Source organism: Amphibalanus amphitrite, unplaced genomic scaffold (genome assembly GCF_019059575.1).
Source record: "Amphibalanus amphitrite isolate SeventyFive unplaced genomic scaffold, NRLGWU_Aamphi_draft 000251F_arrow, whole genome shotgun sequence".
NCBI classification, from domain to species: Eukaryota; Metazoa; Arthropoda; class Thecostraca; order Balanomorpha; family Balanidae; genus Amphibalanus; species Amphibalanus amphitrite.
Genome location: NW_024881746.1, coordinates 310,369 through 330,910, shown reverse-complemented (window position 1 = coordinate 330,910; position 20,542 = coordinate 310,369). Strand labels below are relative to the sequence as shown.

General features: G+C 53.0%; 1 protein-coding gene across 1 annotated transcript; it reads right to left on the bottom strand.

Moving 5' to 3' along the window:
- Window positions 1-12,005: 12,005 nt before the first annotated feature.
- LOC122386434 lies at window positions 12,006-18,083 on the bottom strand. Its single transcript, XM_043375614.1, has 3 exons — window positions 17,651-18,083; window positions 14,584-15,833; window positions 12,006-12,071 (listed from the first exon to the last, which is right to left on the bottom strand). The coding sequence occupies exons 1-3, from the start codon at window positions 18,081-18,083 to the stop codon at window positions 12,006-12,008; spliced, it is 1,749 nt and encodes a 582-aa protein (XP_043231549.1).
- Window positions 18,084-20,542: the final 2,459 nt, after the last annotated feature.

Genomic DNA, 20,542 nt, shown 5'->3' with positions numbered 1-20,542 from the left:
ATTGCGACATGTCGTGCAGCGTCGTGTCTAATCACGTCACAAAACGACATGTCACTACGTATTACGACATGTTTTGTCATGCAACCCGCATTGTTGCATACCAGGCAGGCAAGCTTGGCAAGCAGGCAAACAGGTCTTAGGTAACCAATACCAAAATTTACTATCGTTACTACTTTTTCGCAAAAAAAAAAACGAGATAATAAAGACACGTTTATCACTACGAATGTTTACCCCATGGCCTGGCCTTTTTCATAACGCGGACGGTGCAGAGGGAGGGTCTGGTTATACGACCCCTGGCGATTGGCTCCTGATGCACTTAGAAACACCAGGTGTATACTTATAGGATGGATAGGATGTATAGGATACAGCCAGTCACACAGCAGGACTGACACAGTCACACAGCAGGACCTCGGCTAAGGAATTTCGACTGGGAGATGGGGGCAAACCAGACTCCAGAAATCAGAATGTCATATACCACCTAATATGCACCGTATAAGCGGACCTTTACACCACACTTAACATACATACCATATACCGTAGGTAACGGTATACCAAAATTCTACCTAATCAGTTAAGCATACGTAAACATGTCTAAACAAACTTCTATCAAAGGTTTGGAGGCCAGCGTAGGGCCCTCAGAAGCCGAAGTCGAGCCGTCGGAGGCTAGCATGGTCATTTAGAGTCCGCTTTGGGACCTTAAATAGCCAAATGTGGACGTGGGGCCCAAAGAAGCCAGTGCGTAGCCCTTTTAGACCAGCGTGGGGTAATATAAGGGCAGCGTGGGTTCCTCTAAGACCAGCGGCGTGGGGTCTTCTAAGCCAGATTGGGGCCCACTGGGAACAGCTCAGCTTGGGGCTATCTAAGGACAATGTAGGCCCTCTTAGGTTAACGTGGGGCCTCTGTCCTCTGAAGTCTAAGGTTGGCGCTGGGCCCTCACAGGCTGGCGTTGGACCATCAGAGGCCACCTAGAGGGCCTCGACGGTCAGACTGTAGCCCTTATGCATGTTTAACCCACGAGCCGCTGGATGAGACATAAAGTTGCCCCCCTTTACATTTTGCGGAATATCTCCGAAACCTGATAAGCTACGAACGTGAAACTCAAGGTAGCTTCAAATGAATACCTAGGCAATGTTTGAGCAAAATTTGGTGGTTGTAGCACTTAAGATGGCGTCAGAGTGACGTCATAAAATATTGTCGTTTTCCTATACGGACCGTTTCTGATGTCGCTGAGCATGAAACTCAACTGTAAATGAACTAGACAGCACCTGCTGTCATCTTGAAACACCTAAATACACTTCCATCTAGTTCCTGACCAATAATCGGCCCTTTATATACGGTCCCATATATCTGATACATCGTGAGGAAACTGGAGAGTCGCAAATCTATAATTTCACTTATGACGTCACTGTGACGTCATTTCAGATGAAATCGACATTAAATTTGGACACAACCTCGGCTATGTATTCAGGAAGATATGTGCAAAGTTTCGCTTCATTATCTCTTCGCGTTGCGACGATATCGTCGCAGAAGTAAAGGGGGGCAACTATATGCCCCCCCCCCAGCGGCCGGCGGGTGGCGCGGAGGCCCAGCGGCCGCCGGGTACTTTAACCCTCGCCCGTAAACGCTGTTTTGCCACCTTCGCCCATGCAGGGGGGGGGGGTTGGTGCGACCCCCCCCCTGGCGTTTGAAAACGAAGCGTCGTAGAGCTTAGCGGAAAAGACCAACGGATTGCTTTCAACGAGATCTCGCGATTGGTGGTATATTTTTTTGGTCCTAGGTCAATATTTGACCTACTTATGACCGGTCAAAGGTCAAATTTTCGAAAAAATCTAACTTTTTCAGATTTCCGCGCCGATTGCGGCAAAACGTTAAGAGATATCGACTTGAAACCTTCACTATCGTGATCCTTGATCAATTCTCTATCGTTTGGTGTGTATTTCGATGTCATAACTCTAAAAATGATGCGTTGGGAGCATCGGAAGTCTGCAAGGTCATTTTTGCATTGGGTCACGTCAGGCGTGTGACGTCACTGACCTGACCCTGACCCAAAATGAACTACAAGAAACAACCGACGATGCCTGAAATGGATAGCAAATTCGAATTCAGGGCATCAAAATACCCCGAAAAGGCATACAAGTGCAAGAAGTCATTACAGGTCAACCGAGGTCACTGACCTTACCTTGAACTTTAGTGACCTTCAAAATGTCAACGGACATTGTGCCAATGTCAAATCAGCCAGTTGTGATTCTAAAACAATCCATCAGTGCGTCAGGTCAGTCGGCATTTATACCAATGTGAAGCAATCTCCAATTTAGCGTAAATCTGGCCGGAGGTTGTTCCCTTTATGACGTCATAACTCCGTGACCTGACATGACCTTGACAAAAAAATACCAAAAGTTGCGCAAAGGATGCCCCAAAGGGTACTGAAAATTTGAGCAGGCTATCTGAAGCGGTTCGGCGTGTAGCTAAGAAAAACCTCAGGGGGGTTGCACCAACCCCCCCCCCCCTACATGGGCGAGGGTTAAACAAGGATTACACGACACTTTCATATTGTCATCCTCAGTGACCTGACCTCTGTTACCTGACCTGGTATCAGTGACCTCAAATAGCAAAATATGTGTTTCACGCTCAATTTTTGCGCGGGTTAACAAAAAGATCGGTTTTTTATTTTGTTTTACATTTTAGGGGATTATTTCAAAAGTCACTTTTTTAATTTGGGGTTCAAAATCAAAATAAATATATAACAAACAAGATAGCAGTTTTGTAGCGCTGCTCGTTTTATATCTTTTTGTTTTTCAACATTTTTCTTTATCTTTAAAACTTTGCATAGGCGTAGGAACAGGGGGGGCCAGGTGGGCAAGTGCCCACCCACTTTTCGACGTGGGGGGGCCAACCATGTGTTTTGGCCCACCCACTTTTTACTCGAGGCCCCTCTTCTCGATTTGAGAGGACGTCGTCACCTTCCAGAATAAACAAACTCGGTAAAAATAAGTTCCACGAATCCCCACGCACGGACTCCAAGGGGCCGTGATGGATCCAAGGAGGCCCTCTGTTCATACTTGTCAGTCGAAGCCCCTGAGACTGATGGCCTGAGAGGCCCTAGTGGATCTGAGGAGGCCCTAATATCCACGCTGGTCTGGGGAGGCCCCTGACACTGGCGGTCTGGGAGGCCCCTCTATCCACACTAGTCAGAGGTCTGAGACTGTGGTCTGGGAGACCCCTCCATCCACACTAGTCAGAATAAATTTAGGCCCCTGACACTGGCGGTCTAGCCGAGGCCCCCTACCCTCACTAGTCAGAGGAGGCCCCTCTATCCTCAATAGTCATAAGAGGCCCCTGAGACTGATGGTCTGGGAGGCCTATCCATCTACACAGTAGTCAGAGGAGGCCCCTGAGACTGATGACCTGAGAGGCCCTTATAATCACACCAGGCAGAAGAGGCCCATGATACTGATGGACTGAGAGGCCCTTCTATTTATACTGGCCACAGGAGACCCCCAAAACTTTCGGTCTAGGAGGTCCCTCAATCCGGCACCAGTCAGAACAGTCCCCTGAGACTGATGGCCTGGGAAGCCCTTATATTCACACTAGGCAGAGGAGGCCCCTGAGACTGATGGTATGAGAGGCCCTCATATTCACACCAGTCAGAAGAGGCCCCCGAGACTGACGGCTGTGAGGCCCTTCTGTTCATATAACTGGCCACTGGAGGCCCCTGAAACCGGTGGTCTGGGAGGGCCCTCTATCCACACTAGTCAGAAGAGGCCTCTGAGACCGATGGTCTGAGAGGCTCTTATATTCATACTGGCCACAAGAGGCCCCTGAGACTGATAGTCAGAGAGGTCCACTCCTAATGAATCTGAGGGCGCCCTCTATCCACATTTACACTTTTCTAGGGAGGCCCCCGAGACTGATGGTCTGAGAGGCCCTTTTATTTATACTGTCCACAGGAGCCCCCTGAGATTAATGGTCTGAGAGGCTCTTCTATTTATACTAACCAGAGGAGGCCCCTAGGATTGATGGTCTAACAGGCCCTTCTATTTATACTAGCCAGAGGAGGCCCATGAGACTGATGGTCTGAGAGGCCCTTCTATTCAAACTAGGCAGATGAGGCCCCTGAGAATGATAGTCCGAAGAGCCATGCGGCGGCAACTGGCCGTGGCCATATTTCGGCTCGGTAGGGCCCCACAGAGCTCATGAGAGCACCTCAAGGGCTCCTAAGTAGACACGCTTATCCCCACGTGCCACGCCGGCTTCTGAAGGCTCCTTGTAGGCATCTAAGGGCCCTTTCCGGCCTCTAACGGCTCCACCCGCCTGTGATGGCTCAACACCAGTGTTTATGAGCGCCACACAGCGGCGCCTTTGAGGGTCATACTAGTGTCTCTTAGGGCCCTATATCGGTGGCTCTGGGGGCCCCACACCGGCGCCTCTGTGGGCCACCACACCTGTGCATCTCAAGGCTCTATAGGTACATCTGAAGGACCCACACCGACACCTCTGAGGGCCCCAGACCAGTATCTCGGAGCTCGGAAGGCCCCACACCGGTGACTCTGAGGACTCACCGGCTCCTGAGAGCACCATGTTGATGTCTAACGGCTCCACAAGGCCACTGAAGGCACCACACAAGCTCTCACTGAGCTCTTATGTCCATGTACCGGCCTCTGAGGGATTTAAGCCAGCGCATTCATAGCTCCACACCAGCAATTGTAAGGGCTTCACACTGAAGTATCTGAGGGTTCCACACCGGTGTCTCTAAGGGCCACATACCGGCATCTCTGAGGGCCCCATACCGGCGTCTCCGAGGGTCCACATCTGGCGGGCACCCATCAGCGACTGAAGGTCCCACACTGTCGACTCCGAGAGCCCCATCTGTGTCTGGGAGCACCATGCCGTCTCTAAGAACCACAGCGGCTCCTCCGTACGAAAGATGGGCGTCTCCATGCCAAAGGGGAGCGGTTCTGAGACAGTAGGGCACCTACGTGCAATAGAGGGGCGCCTATGAAGCCCATAGGGACGCCTCAATGCGAAAGAGGGGCGCCTCTGAGGCCTACATATATGGGCGTCCACATGCAATAGAGGTCTGCAAATTGCAACTGATCAATGCCATGGGGGTGCATTCATAAGAAACAGGGGCGCCGGCATGGCAAAGAGAGGTAGGTGCCTTCAAGTGTCCATAAAAGAGAGACGCCTATGATAAGCGCACATTGTATGCGACAATGGGGCGACTGTGGGACATATAGTCTCTGATGACTATACATAGGGCACTTATATGCCAAAGAGGGCGCCTATGAAGCTAATGGGGGCACCTGGGAAACGAGGAGGACATTTGTGTAAGGGCTTTCAGGGGTCATGCGCGGTTTGCGGCAAATACATTCTAAAAAAAAAAATCGGAGGGGAATAAGTTTTAAAAATGGTGCGGACTTTCTGCACTGTTCGCTTAAGCGGTTACGCCCCTGGGTATATCTGCCCGATCTCAGAAGCTAGATTTGGAGGTCATACTTGAAAGCAGCCAGCAGGACGAGGCAAAAGTTGGAGGCCCCTGAAAATAGGAGGTCCCCTGGAAAAGGAGGCCCCTTGACAGGGTGGCCCACCCACTTTTCATGACGTTCCTACGCCCATGAAACTTTGGGCTTGACAGCTCCTCCCATCAAACCTCTTTTGGGTCGGAAATGCCTGAACGTGACGTCACTCTGACGTCATTTGCGGCCCACCTATCATAGACTGTGGAAGAAAAGGTAACGAGGTGTAAAACCGATTTACAAGAGGGTTCTGAAATTTTTGCGGCGATCGGCGCATTAATTTGGGAGATAGTGCGAAACGACTGGAACGGGGGGGGGCATAAAACACCCCCAACCAGGGCGCGGGTTAAAAAGTTTCCACTGGGTCCTCTAAAGTCAAGGTAACCTCAGGATTGTGGATACGCCGCTGGATGTTCTCTACGATATTAGACTAAGAACAGTGTAAACACGGGCGACAAAATATGAAAATGAAACAGGAAATTGATTGACATTCACATCGGGTTTGACAGCTTGGAGAATATTTGAAGTGCCTTATATTTACTCCTACAGGGTGGGCAAATCTCGTCACTGCAGGGGCAACTGGCAGCCACTGCGGGACATTTGCCCCCTCCCCCAGTAGCGCGGAACACCTTCAATTAACCTTGCAGGCGGGGGGAGGGCAGTTTTTGCCCCAACCCCCTTTAGATTTTTCGATATATCTTCAGAACCGCTGCGCCCATTATCACCAAACTTTTAATACCCTCCCGTGAATAGCTATTGCACATTGTGACCAATTTTTTTTCCAAAGGCTATGATAGGTCGGCCGCAAATGACGTCAGAGTGACGTCATTTCTGCCATTTTCGGCCCAAAAAAGGTTTCACGGGAAGAACTCTCAGGCCTACAGCTTTAGAGATACAGAAAAAAATGTTTCAGACATGAAAGGTGTAGAATCAAGAGAGCTACAAAACTGTTATTCCTAATGTTTGAATTTTTTGGATTTTGACCCCCAAAAATAAAAAAATAGATTTTTTGATTATAATAGCCGAAAAATTCAAAACGTTTTTTGAATTTCGAAAAAAACGGAAAATATGTAACAGTCCCTACCGCCTTCTATCTACATACCAAATTTGAGATAGATACCTTTTTTTGGCCAAGTTATAGCGAAAAACTGTTCAAAATAGATGATGTCAAATTTTCAAACTCAATCTTTAGCAATTCTAGACCTCATAGCGCAAAACAAAGACCACCATTAGACTCCCCGTGACGAGCTGCATCGAATCAATACCCATTTTATGCAAAACTAAGAACTTTGAAATTTGACCTTTTTTACCTGACCTTGACCTGACCTTGACCTGACCTTGACCTGACCTTGACCTGACCTTGACCTGACCTTGACCTGACCTTGACCTGACCTTGACCTGACCTTGACCTGACCTTGACCTGACCCCCACCAGAAAAAGACCTAAACCGTACCTGATGGTGTTATAACCAACACCATTGAGTTGGAAATAAAAAATGGCCATAAAACATGCATCGCACAACCTTAGTAAAGTTGGGTTCATGTGGTGACCCTTGGTGACCTGACCTGTCACCTGACCTTTTATGACCAGTGACCTACTAGACAACTGACGCCCTATCGCTGATTTTCTACAAAGTGGGTTTTACTCGTCGTTATGTATAGCGCTTTCCGTAGAAGACCCGTGAACGGTGAAGCATTTTATCTTTGACCTGACCTGTATGTATGTATGTATGTATGTATGTATTGACACCAAAAGCCTTCCACATATGGCGTGGCGATTACGGCTTTGACGTCATCGGTGACCCTGGGGTCAACGAAATTTGTTTTTTGTCTACAAATTTGACAGGGCTACCGAACGCCGTTTGAATTTTGCAGATCCGTTCAGTAGTTTCGGAGATGCGGGGGGAAATGCCCCCCACCCGCGCGGAAAGTGGCCGGGAGGCCCACCGCCTGCCGCGTAAAGGGGGGGGGGGATTTCCGACCTTTGGTTCCATTCTTTCCATGGAACGCCCATAAGGCTTATATTAAAATGCCGAAATCAAAGGGACAGGTTCCCCGGTGCCCCCCTCCCCCGTTCCGCCCCTTATGCCCTCCCCTTAGTTAATGCATGTTAGCCGAGGCCAGACAAGCCTACATACAGTATACAGGCAAATGAAGCGCAGACATCCAAACACTCAGACGGGTACCTAGCGCACAGAGAAGACACACAAAGACTCACAGAATCACATACACACCGTTACATAAACACCTATAGTCTGACTATAGACACAGACGCACAAAACACACTCAACAACAGACACAGGGACACACAGACCCCCTCCCCCCACACACACACACAGGTCGGCCCGGCTCACCTGATATTCGCCGCCTCCGCCGTGGTCGGCTCCGGTGGACAGAGCTCAGTACCGTCCACACACTGTTTGACCACCCGCTCTGTCCACTGACCCGGCCGGTGGACGCAGTGCAGCTCGTGCCGCTCCGGCTCCTCCGTCGGCCTTTGTCCCTGTCAGGAACTGCGCCGGACATCAACACCGCGAGTCGGTGTGTCGGCAGAATCGATCGTGTTCAGTGAGTCGGCGGCGCGGCGTTCCAGACTGATGACGTCAGTGGGGGTCACCAGGGTTACAGGGACAACACGGACCGCCGGTCGATGTGCAGTCCCCCCCACCCCTTCCCTCCCCTCCCCTTCCCTTCCCCAATCCCCGGGACAACTCATGCAACTCGGCAAAACAAAACATAGTGACGAGCAGACATGTGCAGGGATGGAAGAGGCGGGTCTATGATCTCAGTGGATATCTCGACAAAATGGAGGGTTCGGACCTACATCTCATCCCTCGCCCGGTCAGGGGTTGGGGAGGGGGAGATTGATTAACCCTCGCCCACACATGGGGGGGAGATTGATTAACCCTCGCCCGCACATGGGGGGGTGGTGGTAACCACCTCCCCCCCCCCCAGGTAGTCTTTCTGCTCTGCACTCAACATTGTTAGAGCTAGAAGTCTGATTTTTCGTATAGCTGCTCCTCTATCCTTTCTTGAAGTTTCTGTGGTTTTTGGTTTCGGAGATATGACCTTGTTTTTCAGGTCATGTCAGGTCAATTCTCAACATCTTGCGTTGGCTATGGGCCTTGTGAGCTTTTGACACCTTGCTTTCGGCCTTTTTTTGCCAGTCTTACCTCCCACCTATCATGGAACATGTTGTTCGACGATGTACTGATGTCAAGGTCAGGGTCAAGGTCAGCCTAGGCCATCTAAAATAATTGCGTTTTAGGCAGGCTGAATTTACTTTTCGTGAAGTTTTTTGACTGCATTTTTGGTAAAAGCTTCTCAGATCATGATTTCATGTAATATGGACACATAAACAATCGGTGCACACATCAGTGTACACACAGACACACACAGACATACAAACACATATAATTGACCTTGACCTAGCTTGACCTGAAATGACCTCAGCAGCAAAAATCTGGTCCGGTAGTGTGACAAAGAGGTTCTAGCTGGTTTAGCACCAGAAAACGGCATCGTTATCGGTATATGATTTGTAGCGCACTTGATATGCAACGGTGACCCAACGCACACTGGTCGGAAACGCTCCAGCGAGAGGCCAGCGGCCTTTCCGCAAAAGTTTTTTGCTTGTTATTCCACAACTAGTGAAGCAAACTTCATAAAACTTTGCATACCTTCTCTGTCATATGTAAGCTATCATTTGGATGTCAAGCACTAAATATATGACGTGAATCTGTTAAGTTATGACGTCATAATTGAGTATAATACAGGATCTAGCACCACTTTAAGTCAACAAGGGAAATTGGGAGCTGCTATTCGGGTACCGGGAATGGTTTCATGCACTCCTTGCAAGGTCCAGTGCTTCACTTTAGCATTGTTGACAGCGTGACGTCATTCATGACGTCACTAAGGCCATATAAGTTTTTCGTCAATAAATCCTGATCAGATGGAGCTAGAGAGTCGGGAAAGCCACCATTGGACTCAGGAAGACCTGCCGTATCGAATGATATGCGATATGACCTCCTTCAACCATTTTCGTGACCCGAGGGGCTCCGACCTGACCTTGACCTGAGGTTAACACCTTAAGTTGACTTCACCCGAACACCAAGTATAGCATTCAACGCGCCTGAGCTAGACAAACACGATGATGCCAAAATCGCGGCAGTGCGACCATTTTTGGTAAAGTAATTAACCTAAAACTGAGCCCGTCCCTTGTGGCACTTACCTGACCTAAGAGGCCACTGGCTGACCTAAGACCTTAAAATCGGGTAGTACCTAATTGTTGCGTCTTATAACGGCACACAAGCTCGTTTTTTCCGCGAGGCTCTAGCTCAATTAGAGGCGAAACGGCGAGGAAGTTGTACCAACCCTCCCCGGTCAATATAGAAAACCAATCGGTCCGGCCAGGGTTAAATACCGGAATTGTGATCTAATGTAAAAAGACGGCCCAAGGTAACCCGACGTCAGTGACAGGTGTCCTATATTTGCAGCGTCTTATATTCACGAAGGTTTCAATTTCCACTTTCTTCAGCCGAGTGATGGCTGTCAATAGCAAGGCTCTTTAAATGCAAACCGAAATCGCCACGCAATATGTGGAAGGCTTTTGATGTCCAATGTCCATGCATACATAAATGCATACATAAAACGCGCTTTTCACAAAATTCATAAACTCAAGCGCATCTGTTTTTAATGACCAGTCAACTACGCATGGATGCGTGCAGGCCACACAGGTCAGCGTAAGCCGGGCGCGGCGGCCGAGCCGAAACTGGGGCGGGGCGGGCGGTACTTGGGTAGGAAGAGCGGCTCCTGCAAATTTTGCGCAAATATGCGCAGTTAGCTTTTATGTTGCCCTGGTGTAAATTTAAATCCTGCTTCATCTCACAAAAAATCAGAGTGGAACTAGATGGGACTACCTGTTGTTTCCTTACCTAAACTTTGCAGTTATATTCCAAAATCACTGTAGGAGAGCCTTCATAAAAAGCTACAGTAAATCTTAGTTAAGGAAAAGTATACCAAAAATTTTGCACTGACCAGTCGGCAACTTCATAACGAACATTTTGATGCATAATATGTGGGATTTCAATTTGGTGTCTATCAGCAATAAGACTCTGAATATCCGGCTCAAGAAACCTCTTGCTCCGCGTCAGTTTCCGAGTTCTGGAATACCCCATCTTCGGGGGCTGATTGCAGTTATTTTTGGTCACCCGGATTAGTTTTTTTGGCCTAAGTATAATAATTTGATCAATTTCAAATCGATCTATATAAAAAATAATCCGAAACTCCGGAATCGCCCGTGGCCTCTCGTGAGGGCGTTTCCGACCAGTGTGCAACGGTGACAACGGTGACGAGCGTTAAGGGGGATGGGGGGGGAATGAAAAGCTTTTATACATAAATAAGTAAAAGTCTATTCTTGAATGAAATGGAAACGGTTAAAATGCACAAAATACGGGCGTCACAAATGCGGTTCACTGAATCGTTCTCGTAGGGCCACGTCGGCCGAGTCGTACGTAAGGCCACGTCGGCCACGTCGTGCACCGGGCCGTCGCGCACCGGTGGAGTCCCGTCGAAGACTGTCGGGCCCCCGTCCCGTCTCAGCCCTCGTGGTAGCACAACACGTGGGCCTGAGAACCAGGACAGGGGCCAGATGACACATATGTGCCCGGCGCGGCGGGGCGGACCGACCGCCGCGCTTCAAGCGCCGGCCGTCTTTGCGAAAATACCTAAAAATACCAACGTATTTGCTCGCTAACACCTAGGTTTACCAATGTTTATTATCTCATCCATGCCAATGTTGTACAGGAGGGACATTTTTATTGGTCCACCTATTAACTACCTACCCTTTAAATATCGTGTTTCTAGATGCCATATAAGTCATTCGCCAGGGGGTCATACACCCGCCTCCTGGCCGCTCGCATTAGAAAAAAACGCAAGCTGACACACCTACAGCGTTATGTCGGACTTACAGCGAAGTGATACTGTGTATTGCAGGACCATGACATTTTACACCCAATCATGTCATCTTGCATATCAAAACAATGTATTTCCAAACGAACAAAGAAGTAGCTGTTCAAACTACCTATGCATCAATGGGGATGTACCGGCTGAGGACAGCTGGGGACGTACCGGCTGGGACGTCAGATTTCCCGGGTGTTTCGGAGACCATCTCGTCCACGACATGTCAGATCACATCCCGGCCCCACCCCGTGCCGTGCTGCCACCACACCACCGAACGCCTCTGACCAGCCCTAAGGTGTCGGCGGGTGTGCCTCTTTTCTACGGCCATTTTCCAGCGGCCGGCCGGAGCCAGTCGCAGGCGGCGCTACTGATTGGTCTGTTCGTAACGCGCGGGCCGCAGAAGCGTCTGCTGATTGGTCTGTGCGTAACGCGCGAGCCGCAGAGACGTCTGCTGATGGTCTGTGCGTAACGCGCGAGCCGCAGAGGCGTCGGCTGATTGGTCTGTGCGTGGCACGCGTGCCACCGGCGCCGTCTACTGATTGGCCAGCTGCCTGGGCTGCGCCGTCTTCTGGCCGCCTTGGCCGGGACGCTCCACCTCCTGGTCAGTGGACGTGGCGCCGGCCGAGCGTAGCCGCAGGACCAGTGGCGGCTTCTGGTCCTATCTGTCCGTATAGTTTTGAGACACCAATCCGTGTTTTGGTAGAAAATCACACCTCTTTGTTTGTAAGAATTACTGTTTACTACAGCAATAAAGAGTAATTTTCGCATCATTCATTTTCGCTGATGATAGGTAGTCGGGGAGAAAAGTTCATGGATTTATTCTTTTCTATTTATATTCTCATAGCTATGCTCTTTGCGAGGGCGCTAAGAAGAATACCTAACTAATAAATTGGCGTTCATGAAATGCATACGGCTGTTCAGTATTGACATAGTACCTACTAATAAAAATGTATGCACCATCTAGGTGGAGAATTGTCATAATACTAGGGGGTGCTTTTCCAGCACCTGGCGAGTGGCAGCATCAAATTAACTTGCGCAGTAAAGCACATATAAGGACGCTTTCCAACAACATCACTATTCTCGCGACTAACGCAAATCAGCTTGTGTCTCAGATGAAATGCAATCAACCATTGGAGCATTATTACGTGGTAACTTTTGAATTTCAGGGGCGTGCTCGAGCACCCCCAAAACCCCTAATTTTCCACCCAGTGATATGCACAGATATGCCATTTATTCATGACTCTTCTAAGGAAAGGCGTATCTTTAGAGGCTGCATTTTATTGTTCTTGGGACCCATCCATATAACAACAAATCGAGTATTATATAAGCATAGACGTGCTTCAAATTGCAGTATAATACCATAACTGCGATGTATTTCGTTATGCCACAGGCGATACAGTGGGGATGTCAACTACGATCAGACGTAGCCCGTGAGTCCATCTCCCGCTCGCTAAGCCTGTTGTATGTGAGTGAGTGGTCAGTACGGGGAGGCCGATGGCACGCCGCCGCCGGCCCGGCCTGACCAGTGGAGCGTCTGGCTATCGTCCAGCCGTGCACGGTGTGTTCCGTTTCCGGCGGGCTGAGTCCCTCGGCCGGGCCGGGCCGGCCGTGGCGCGTCTCGCTGTGGCCGTCTGTCCGATCGGCCGCGTCCCCCTCACCGACCCCTCCGGCCGAGACGGGTCCGTCTGGCGAGACGTTCCGAGCGGTGTGTCCATGTGGAGTGAATGCACTGCTAGCCACTGCAGCTATTTGGTGTCCGGCTGCCGGAATAGAGTGTCGGAGTGGCGGCAGAGGAGTGACGGCAGCTGTTTGTGGTGGATTCTGACGGAGCTGACCACCGGCACAATAAGACTGCAGCGGCACCAGCCACGGGGAGGGGGCTGCAGCTGGGAGTGTCACCGGACCGCTCTCCGTGCCGGCAGCTGACACTGACCGGGGGCCGGTCTGACACTGTCAGGGGCTGCAGTGTCAGTGTGTCAGTTCAGCTGACAGTCGGAGCACCAGCAGCTGGACACAGCTGACACTGTATATATATATATATATATATAGACCACTGTCACTCGGACACTGACACGGACTGGGACGGCACGACGGTGTGACGTCACACTGGTCTCCAACACGGCCTCCAACAGCTGCACCCGGCTGTGGGCACGGACACACCGGCTGCAGCCAGTAACGCTCGCCGCTGTGCTGGAGCCGCCCGCTGGCCACAGCAGCGACGGGGGCCGACAATCGTCCCGCACGGCAACGGAAAGGCCACACGACGGCAACGGCGGTGACTGCTGTGGTGGGATTTTCCGATAAATACGGGAATGGTTGTGAGCTCGGCATTATTTTGTGTGTATTTGACGAGAGGTGACCGGTTTGATTTAGTGAGTGCGTTGGTTGACAGGCGAGGGTATGGTTGTGTAGTAAACTCCTTACGTCCACATTGCCGTTGTATTGCCAGCTGCCTCCGTCGCGCGCCGGCCCAGACTGGCCGGGGGTCGTACGTGACCCACCTTTTATTCAACAGGCTACGAAACGTCTAGAACACGCCCAAAGCGAGTGCGAACTTGCACAGCAGCGACGAGGTGACGGAAGGCGCCAGCTTGGCGGCCTACGTGCCTTAAATGACATATCTTAAATTTACAATTGCGCTGCGCGTGCCGCCGGCCGTCTCCTCCCGGGCCCGCCCCGCACAATGCCATATAACTCATCCCGAGCCTGGACGGGGCGGCGGCGGCGCCGCAGTGGCACGGCGGCCACAAGATTCTAATACACTCCCCCCTGATCTACAAATCATCGTACTGGGTCAGAACGGCAGGGCGTCTCTCCCGCATGCCGCGGCGTAGAACTTCAGCGTACGTCACAGGGGGCACATTTTCCCCGTGGCTTTCGTGCGCACACTCTCGCAAGATAATTGGGCCAGAGTCGTCATTGTCATTGTTCGGCGGCTCAGTCTGGCCACTCTCCGGACTGGGAACGAAAGCCAGTCTCAGATCTCTCACGTGACGGGGGACATTGTCTACTTCCACACACTGCGCCGACACTTGTCGGGTGACTGTTCCTATGGAACTTGGCACATCACACCGGCGACTAGGGTCTCTGATCCATACGTTATCGCCTACATTGAACATAGCACACTCACTCTCTTCGCACTTTTCCTCACTCTCCACGTCCGGCACTCTCAGTTTGTAGTTGAACAGTACGTTGGCAGGACTGGAGTTCAGGTCATCACTGCGCGGCATCACATTATAGCGGTAGACTGCTTCCGCCACTGAGCAGCCTTTGCGCGCTACGATTGTTTTGACCGACCTATGGTTTCTCTCAGAGACACCATTGCCGAACGGCGCATGGGCAGCTCGGTACCGGACGCTGATACCCCACCGGCTGACGAACTCGTGGAATACGGCACTGCGGAATGAGGTGAAGTTGTTCGTCAGCAGCTCCCTCGGAGCGCCGCGCTCCAGGAATACCGACTCCAGAGCGGTGATGATGCTGTCGGTGTCCTGTCGCTTTATCCGCCGCCAGATCGCGTACCGAGACGGACCGCAGTCAATCAGAGTCAGGTACAGCTGATCGCTTACGTGACAGACGTCCATGCTGATCCTGTCCCAGCATTTAGTCACGCTCAGCGAACCATGTGTCCACCGCTGGGGCGCTGGATCGATGGACTGGCACCTTTCGCACTGGCTAACGACACTGCGCACCTGGTGCCTGCTCACAGCCGGGTCGTGCTCCCTACACAGGCGCAGCGTTCTCCCGATGCCTGGGTGTCCGCTTGTTTCATGGATCCTGACCACATCCGGCGCCGAGAAGGCAGCGCCGCAGACCTCCGGATCGCTTTGTTGGTTGAGCCACTTCTTCGGCACTCTCGTCAGTGCGTCAGCCCTGTTGTCCACTGACGGAACGCACTTCACGGTCAGCTGGAGGCCGTACTCATCTCTCAGACTCTTCACGGTCTCCAGGCGCCTTCTAATCAGCATTTCACTCGCCGCCTTCGTCTTTATCCGAGCTCTGCCGGAGAGCGCATCTGTTAGCCAGTGATAGACCGTTTTCGAGTCCGTCACGACAGTCACTTTCTTCAGGTTCCATGCCAGGGACAGATTGATGCCACGCACAACGGAGTCCAGTTCTGCAAGGTTCACGTGTGTCTCGGGATTTTTCCGAAGCCAGCAGGCGTCCTCAACGATGGTGCCTTCCATCTCCAGCACGGCTCCTATGGCGAGGGAGCTGGCATCCACCCACACGACTCCCTCATCGCCGGTGACATCCCAGCGACCTCGTGCGGGATCGGCCGTTTTCACGCGCTGCAGCGTTTCCATGACCATTTTCTTGAGTTCTGGGTCGGTGATCTCGTCATCCCAGCCGTCTGTCGCTGCAGTGGCGCGTCTTTTCAGGTAGGATGCGGAGACACGCAGCCAGCCACACACCGGGACCTGACTTGTCAGACGTCCGCACAGCGAGAAGACCTCTCTCCTCGTCAGCTTTGGCGGCGGCTGTAGATCCTGGTTGTCCCGCTTCCAGAACAGTCCTTGCCGCTCCCCCCAGACTCGAATGCCCAGGACACGAGCACCTTCTGACACCTTCTCCGGGGATTTGCAGGTCAGACCGAGCGCCTCTAGATGACCCTTCACCTCCAATGCAGTAGCGATGTTTTCATTTACGAGTATATCGTCCACGTAAGGTGATGTAGCGGTGTGCACCCTCGGGTCACGTTTCAGGGCCATTTCCAGCACCTTTCTCATCACCATCGGTGCGAGACTGAGCCCAAAGCCAAGTCTGCTCAGACACCACCGTCTGCCCTGGAACACTACAGTCTGATACGGCCACAGCGATGCGTGCACGTGGATCTGCAGGCAAGCGTCTCGCAGATCTAGGAGAGACACGTTTCGTCCACACCGACGCCACTCACGGATTTTTTCACTGCAAACATCCGCGTCAGCTGTATGCGGGTCCAGGTGCGTATTTAACTCCCTGAAATCCATGACGGGACGCACTTTGTCCTTCTTCGGTTGGATGACCGCCATGAGCGGGATCGTGCCTTTGACCCTTCCGTGCACGCTCTCATCATAAGGGACGAGCCATTGATTCGCCACCCACTTGGAGAGTTCTCGCTCGTATTCGTGTCGGGCTTCTGTTGGAATCGCGTACTCCTCTGCTGTATTGTGCAGCTGCTCGGGCTCCTTTCCTCCACACCATTTCCACTCCACCAACCACTTCTTTTCTGTCTCGTCAAAGCTCACCACAAAGTCCTTCTCGTCGGCTCGATTAGCCGGTGCGGCGGCCGCCGCCGCACCCAACACCGGATCCCCCCTACTGCTGTCAGCTCGATTCACTGCTGCAGCTGCCGCCGCTGCACCTGACGCTGGGGCCGCCTCACTGCTCGCCTGATCATGACTCACCCGTGCAGTCGCTGCCACTGCACGCGACACCCCAGTCCTCTCACCATCACAGCTGACCCGGTCACCGGGTGAGGCCACTGACGCCGCTATATGAGACACCGCTGCCTCAACTCCGAATCTGACTCGGTCATCCGAACTCACTGTTGCGCCACCCAGTGCTCTGATACCATTCATCCCAAGGATGAACTCAAACCCCAGTGGCTTACGTGCTACGACGAGCACATCTACGGACACTGATTCACCGGACCGCAGCTGCACGCGTGCCACGCCTGACCCCTCACACCAATAACGCCCTCCACTCACTGTCATCACGCTCACCGGGCGTCGGTTCCACCTCCGACAAACTGACACGTGAGCTACACACTGGCTGCATCCTGTATCAACCAGCGCTTCGCAGCTCGCTCCGTCCACCGACAGCTGCGCGACTGGCAGCGCCCCGTTTACTGGTCGACAGGAGAGGAGGCTGGCGCTGATCTCTCCCCTCCCGCGTCGTTTTCCGGACACGCAGAGGCGATGTGCCCCTGCCGGTTGCAGTTGTAGCACCTCACGAGGCTCCGTCCACCACTGGGGCCTCCACGGCCCCGCTGTCCGCGGCCTGCCGTGCAGTCGCGGGCGATATGGTTCGGTTGCCCGCACGAGTAGCATTTCATTGTGGCCGGGAGTGCTCCAGTCCTTGTGCCAGCGGCGGCGGCCGCGGTGTTTGTTTCCTCGTCGGCCAGCACGGCCCGAGCGCGACCGATTAGCTGGCTAAACGGCATGTCCTCCATCCGTGATCCAGCCCGGAGCGCACGGCGTGCTGAATCTGGCAGTTTGGCCACGAAGGCACAGGCCAGGCTGTCGTCCGGCATACCTCCGAACAAGCCAGCCAGCCGGCGCAGCTCAGAGACGAACACGTCCACCGTCTCACCTGGACGCAGCCTTCTACGTTCAAATTGGTCGTAGGCTTCAAACCGATCCGAAGCAAACGCCGATGTCAGGGCCCTTTTGATGTCCTCGTACTTCTTCTTCTCATCTTCTCCGAGCTGTTGATATACCGCGAACGCACCACCAGTGAGTCTCAGCGGGACGACGACGTGCAGTCCCTTGATGCCGCGCAGCTGACACACAAGTTCGACCTTGTCCAGCCACTCGCACACGGGCTGCGACACACCGTCAAACTCCGGGATTAAGCGGAGATCAGCCGCAGCGTCCGAACCATCACAGGTCTCCTTCTCGTTCCCCATCACGGCAGTCTTCCAAGGCCGAAATAGCTTGTAGTTAACTCCTTACGTCCACATTGCCGTTGTATTGCCAGCTGCCTCCGTCGCGCGCCGGCCCAGACTGGCCGGGGGTCGTACGTGACCCACCTTTTATTCAACAGGCTACGAAACGTCTAGAACACGCCCAAAGCGAGTGCGAACTTGCACAGCAGCGACGAGGTGACGGAAGGCGCCAGCTTGGCGGCCTACGTGCCTTAAATGACATATCTTAAATTTACAATTGCGCTGCGCGTGCCGCCGGCCGTCTCCTCCCGGGCCCGCCCCGCACAATGCCATATAACTCATCCCGAGCCTGGACGGGGCGGCGGCGGCGCCGCAGTGGCACGGCGGCCACAAGATTCTAATACAGGTTGATTTTGTGAGTGCGTTGATGGACAGGCGAGGGTGATTAGTTGGTTTTGTGAGTGCGTTGATGGACAGGCGAGGGTGATTAGTTGATTTTGTGATTGCGTTGATGGACAGGTGAAGGTGATTAGTTGATTTTGACAGTTCGTTGATGGACAGGCGAGGGTGATAAGTTGATTTTGTGAGTGCGTTGATGGACAGGCGGGGGCACGTGGTTGACAGCGAGACAAGCCCGCTGCTGGATGTGCTGTGACAGTGTGTCGGTGCTTGTTGTCGGTGTCTGGTGGTGCAGCTGGCGGCGGCCCGCTGCCATACGGGAGCGGTCGGTCGGCAGGCCGCTCGGCGGCTCGTCCAGCCGGTAGTTGGTGTCAGATCTCTGAGGCCGGTGTGTCAGAGCCGGTGAGCCCGGTCAGGGCACGGCCGGAGCACGGCCACGGCCCCGGCGGCGGCACGGCGTGCTTGTCAGTGGGCCGGCCGTGACCTGGCGGTGACCGGTCGGTCTGTCTGCCGACCGGCCAAACTGTACTCAGGTCACCAGGACATTAGCACAAATGATGAGGTAAGCTCCGAAGGTAACGGTTTTCCAGGACAAAGACTGAACATGTGTAAAATGTATTAGTCAAAGCGCAGCCGATTATCAGTAGCGTGGCCAAAGTGATAACTAAAATCTAAAAAGCCGTTGCGGGGTCGGAGTCAAGGCAGCTTGATCGACACGGACTCCCACTCCGACTCCCAATCGGTCGGTAGTCCCAATTACCCCCCTGTACGAAGCAGAGGACACAAAACATGGCGGCGCACACCCGGGCCGTGACGGCGTGCTTCCGTGAACCGAGTCGGACAGACGCGAGGACACTCGTTATGACCGGTGCCGTCAGAGCTCTACACAATTCAGTAGCATCCAGCTGACTATATCCGACCGTTGAATAGCCGGCTATATCATACCCAGGGTTACATTATACACAATACCCGACCGGTAATTACCCACTACATCGCATCACTTCATCCAATTACCCACAATACCAGCACCGGTAACTAATTGCCCCAGGCTACAGATGGTACAGCTGAAGCGTCTCCTCTCGTGTATTTAATAGACATCTGACTGACCAATCTGACTGACAAATCAGCTGACTGACCAATCAGCTGACGGACCAATCAGCTGAAGGACCAATGGTCAGCTGACTGACCAATGGTCAGCTGACGGACCAATCAGCTGACGGACCAATGGTCAGCTGACTGACCAATGGTCAGCTGACTGACCAATCAGCTGACTGACCAGTGGTCAGCTGACTGACCAATGGTCAGCTGACGGACCGGTCCCCGCCCCGGGCCGGGTGACGGCCGCCGGCCGGGACCGGAGCGGGCGGGCGCGGCGCGGCCGGCCGCCGTCTGAACTGGCACCGCGTGTATACTGCCAGCTCGGACGGCAGCTAGCCAGTAGTCGAGTAGAGCTGTCCGTGTGGGACGTGTCACAACACGCTCAGCACGGCGCTCAGCACCGCCGAGCCGAGGTGCAGCCAGACCCGGGGGGAGCGGTCACGTGACCGAGCCGTCCGACTCCACCGGGGGACGGTCACGTGACCGAGGCCGGCCGTGCCGCCGGGACCAGGCGCGGTGAACCGAGTCGGACGATCAGAGACGTGTGTTCAACATACAGAATAGCGTAATGCCACGATCGGTAGTCTCTCCAGCACATCACTTTTCACTGTCCAATTACCCAAAATACCCACCCGCTAATTACCCACTACATCACATCCCTCCAGCCAATTACTGACAATACCTACCCGCCTGGTAATTACCAACTAGATCACATATCCCGTCCAATTGCCCACCATACCCGCCCGGTAATTACCCACTACATCACATATCCGTGTGCTACTACTACATCTACACTACTACTACTACAACTACATGGCTACACTAGAGCGGACACGGGGGCCGTGTGCCGGCTGACCGGCGCCGCTCTCAGTGCCGGCTGGTGCAGCACACACGGCAGCAGTCAGCTGACGGCCCCGGCCGACTGGCTCGGCCTCTCTGCAGTCAGCTCATCACTGCACGGTCGGTAGTGCAGCGCATCAATA

Bases quoted from the DNA above. Each gene is read 5' to 3' on its own strand.
- LOC122386434 (XM_043375614.1), bottom strand. From the start codon at position 18,083: ATGGGGAACGAGAAGGAGACCTGTGATGGTTCGGACGCTGCGGCTGAT. The intron at 15,834-17,650 runs GTGCGCTCCGGG...GCGCCACTGCAG, and splicing joins ACTGCCAGATTCAGCACGCC to CGACAGACGGCTGGGATGAC. The intron at 12,072-14,583 runs GTAGGCGATAAC...TCCACTGACCAG, and splicing joins GTGAGTGTGCTATGTTCAAT to GAGGTGGAGCGTCCCGGCCA.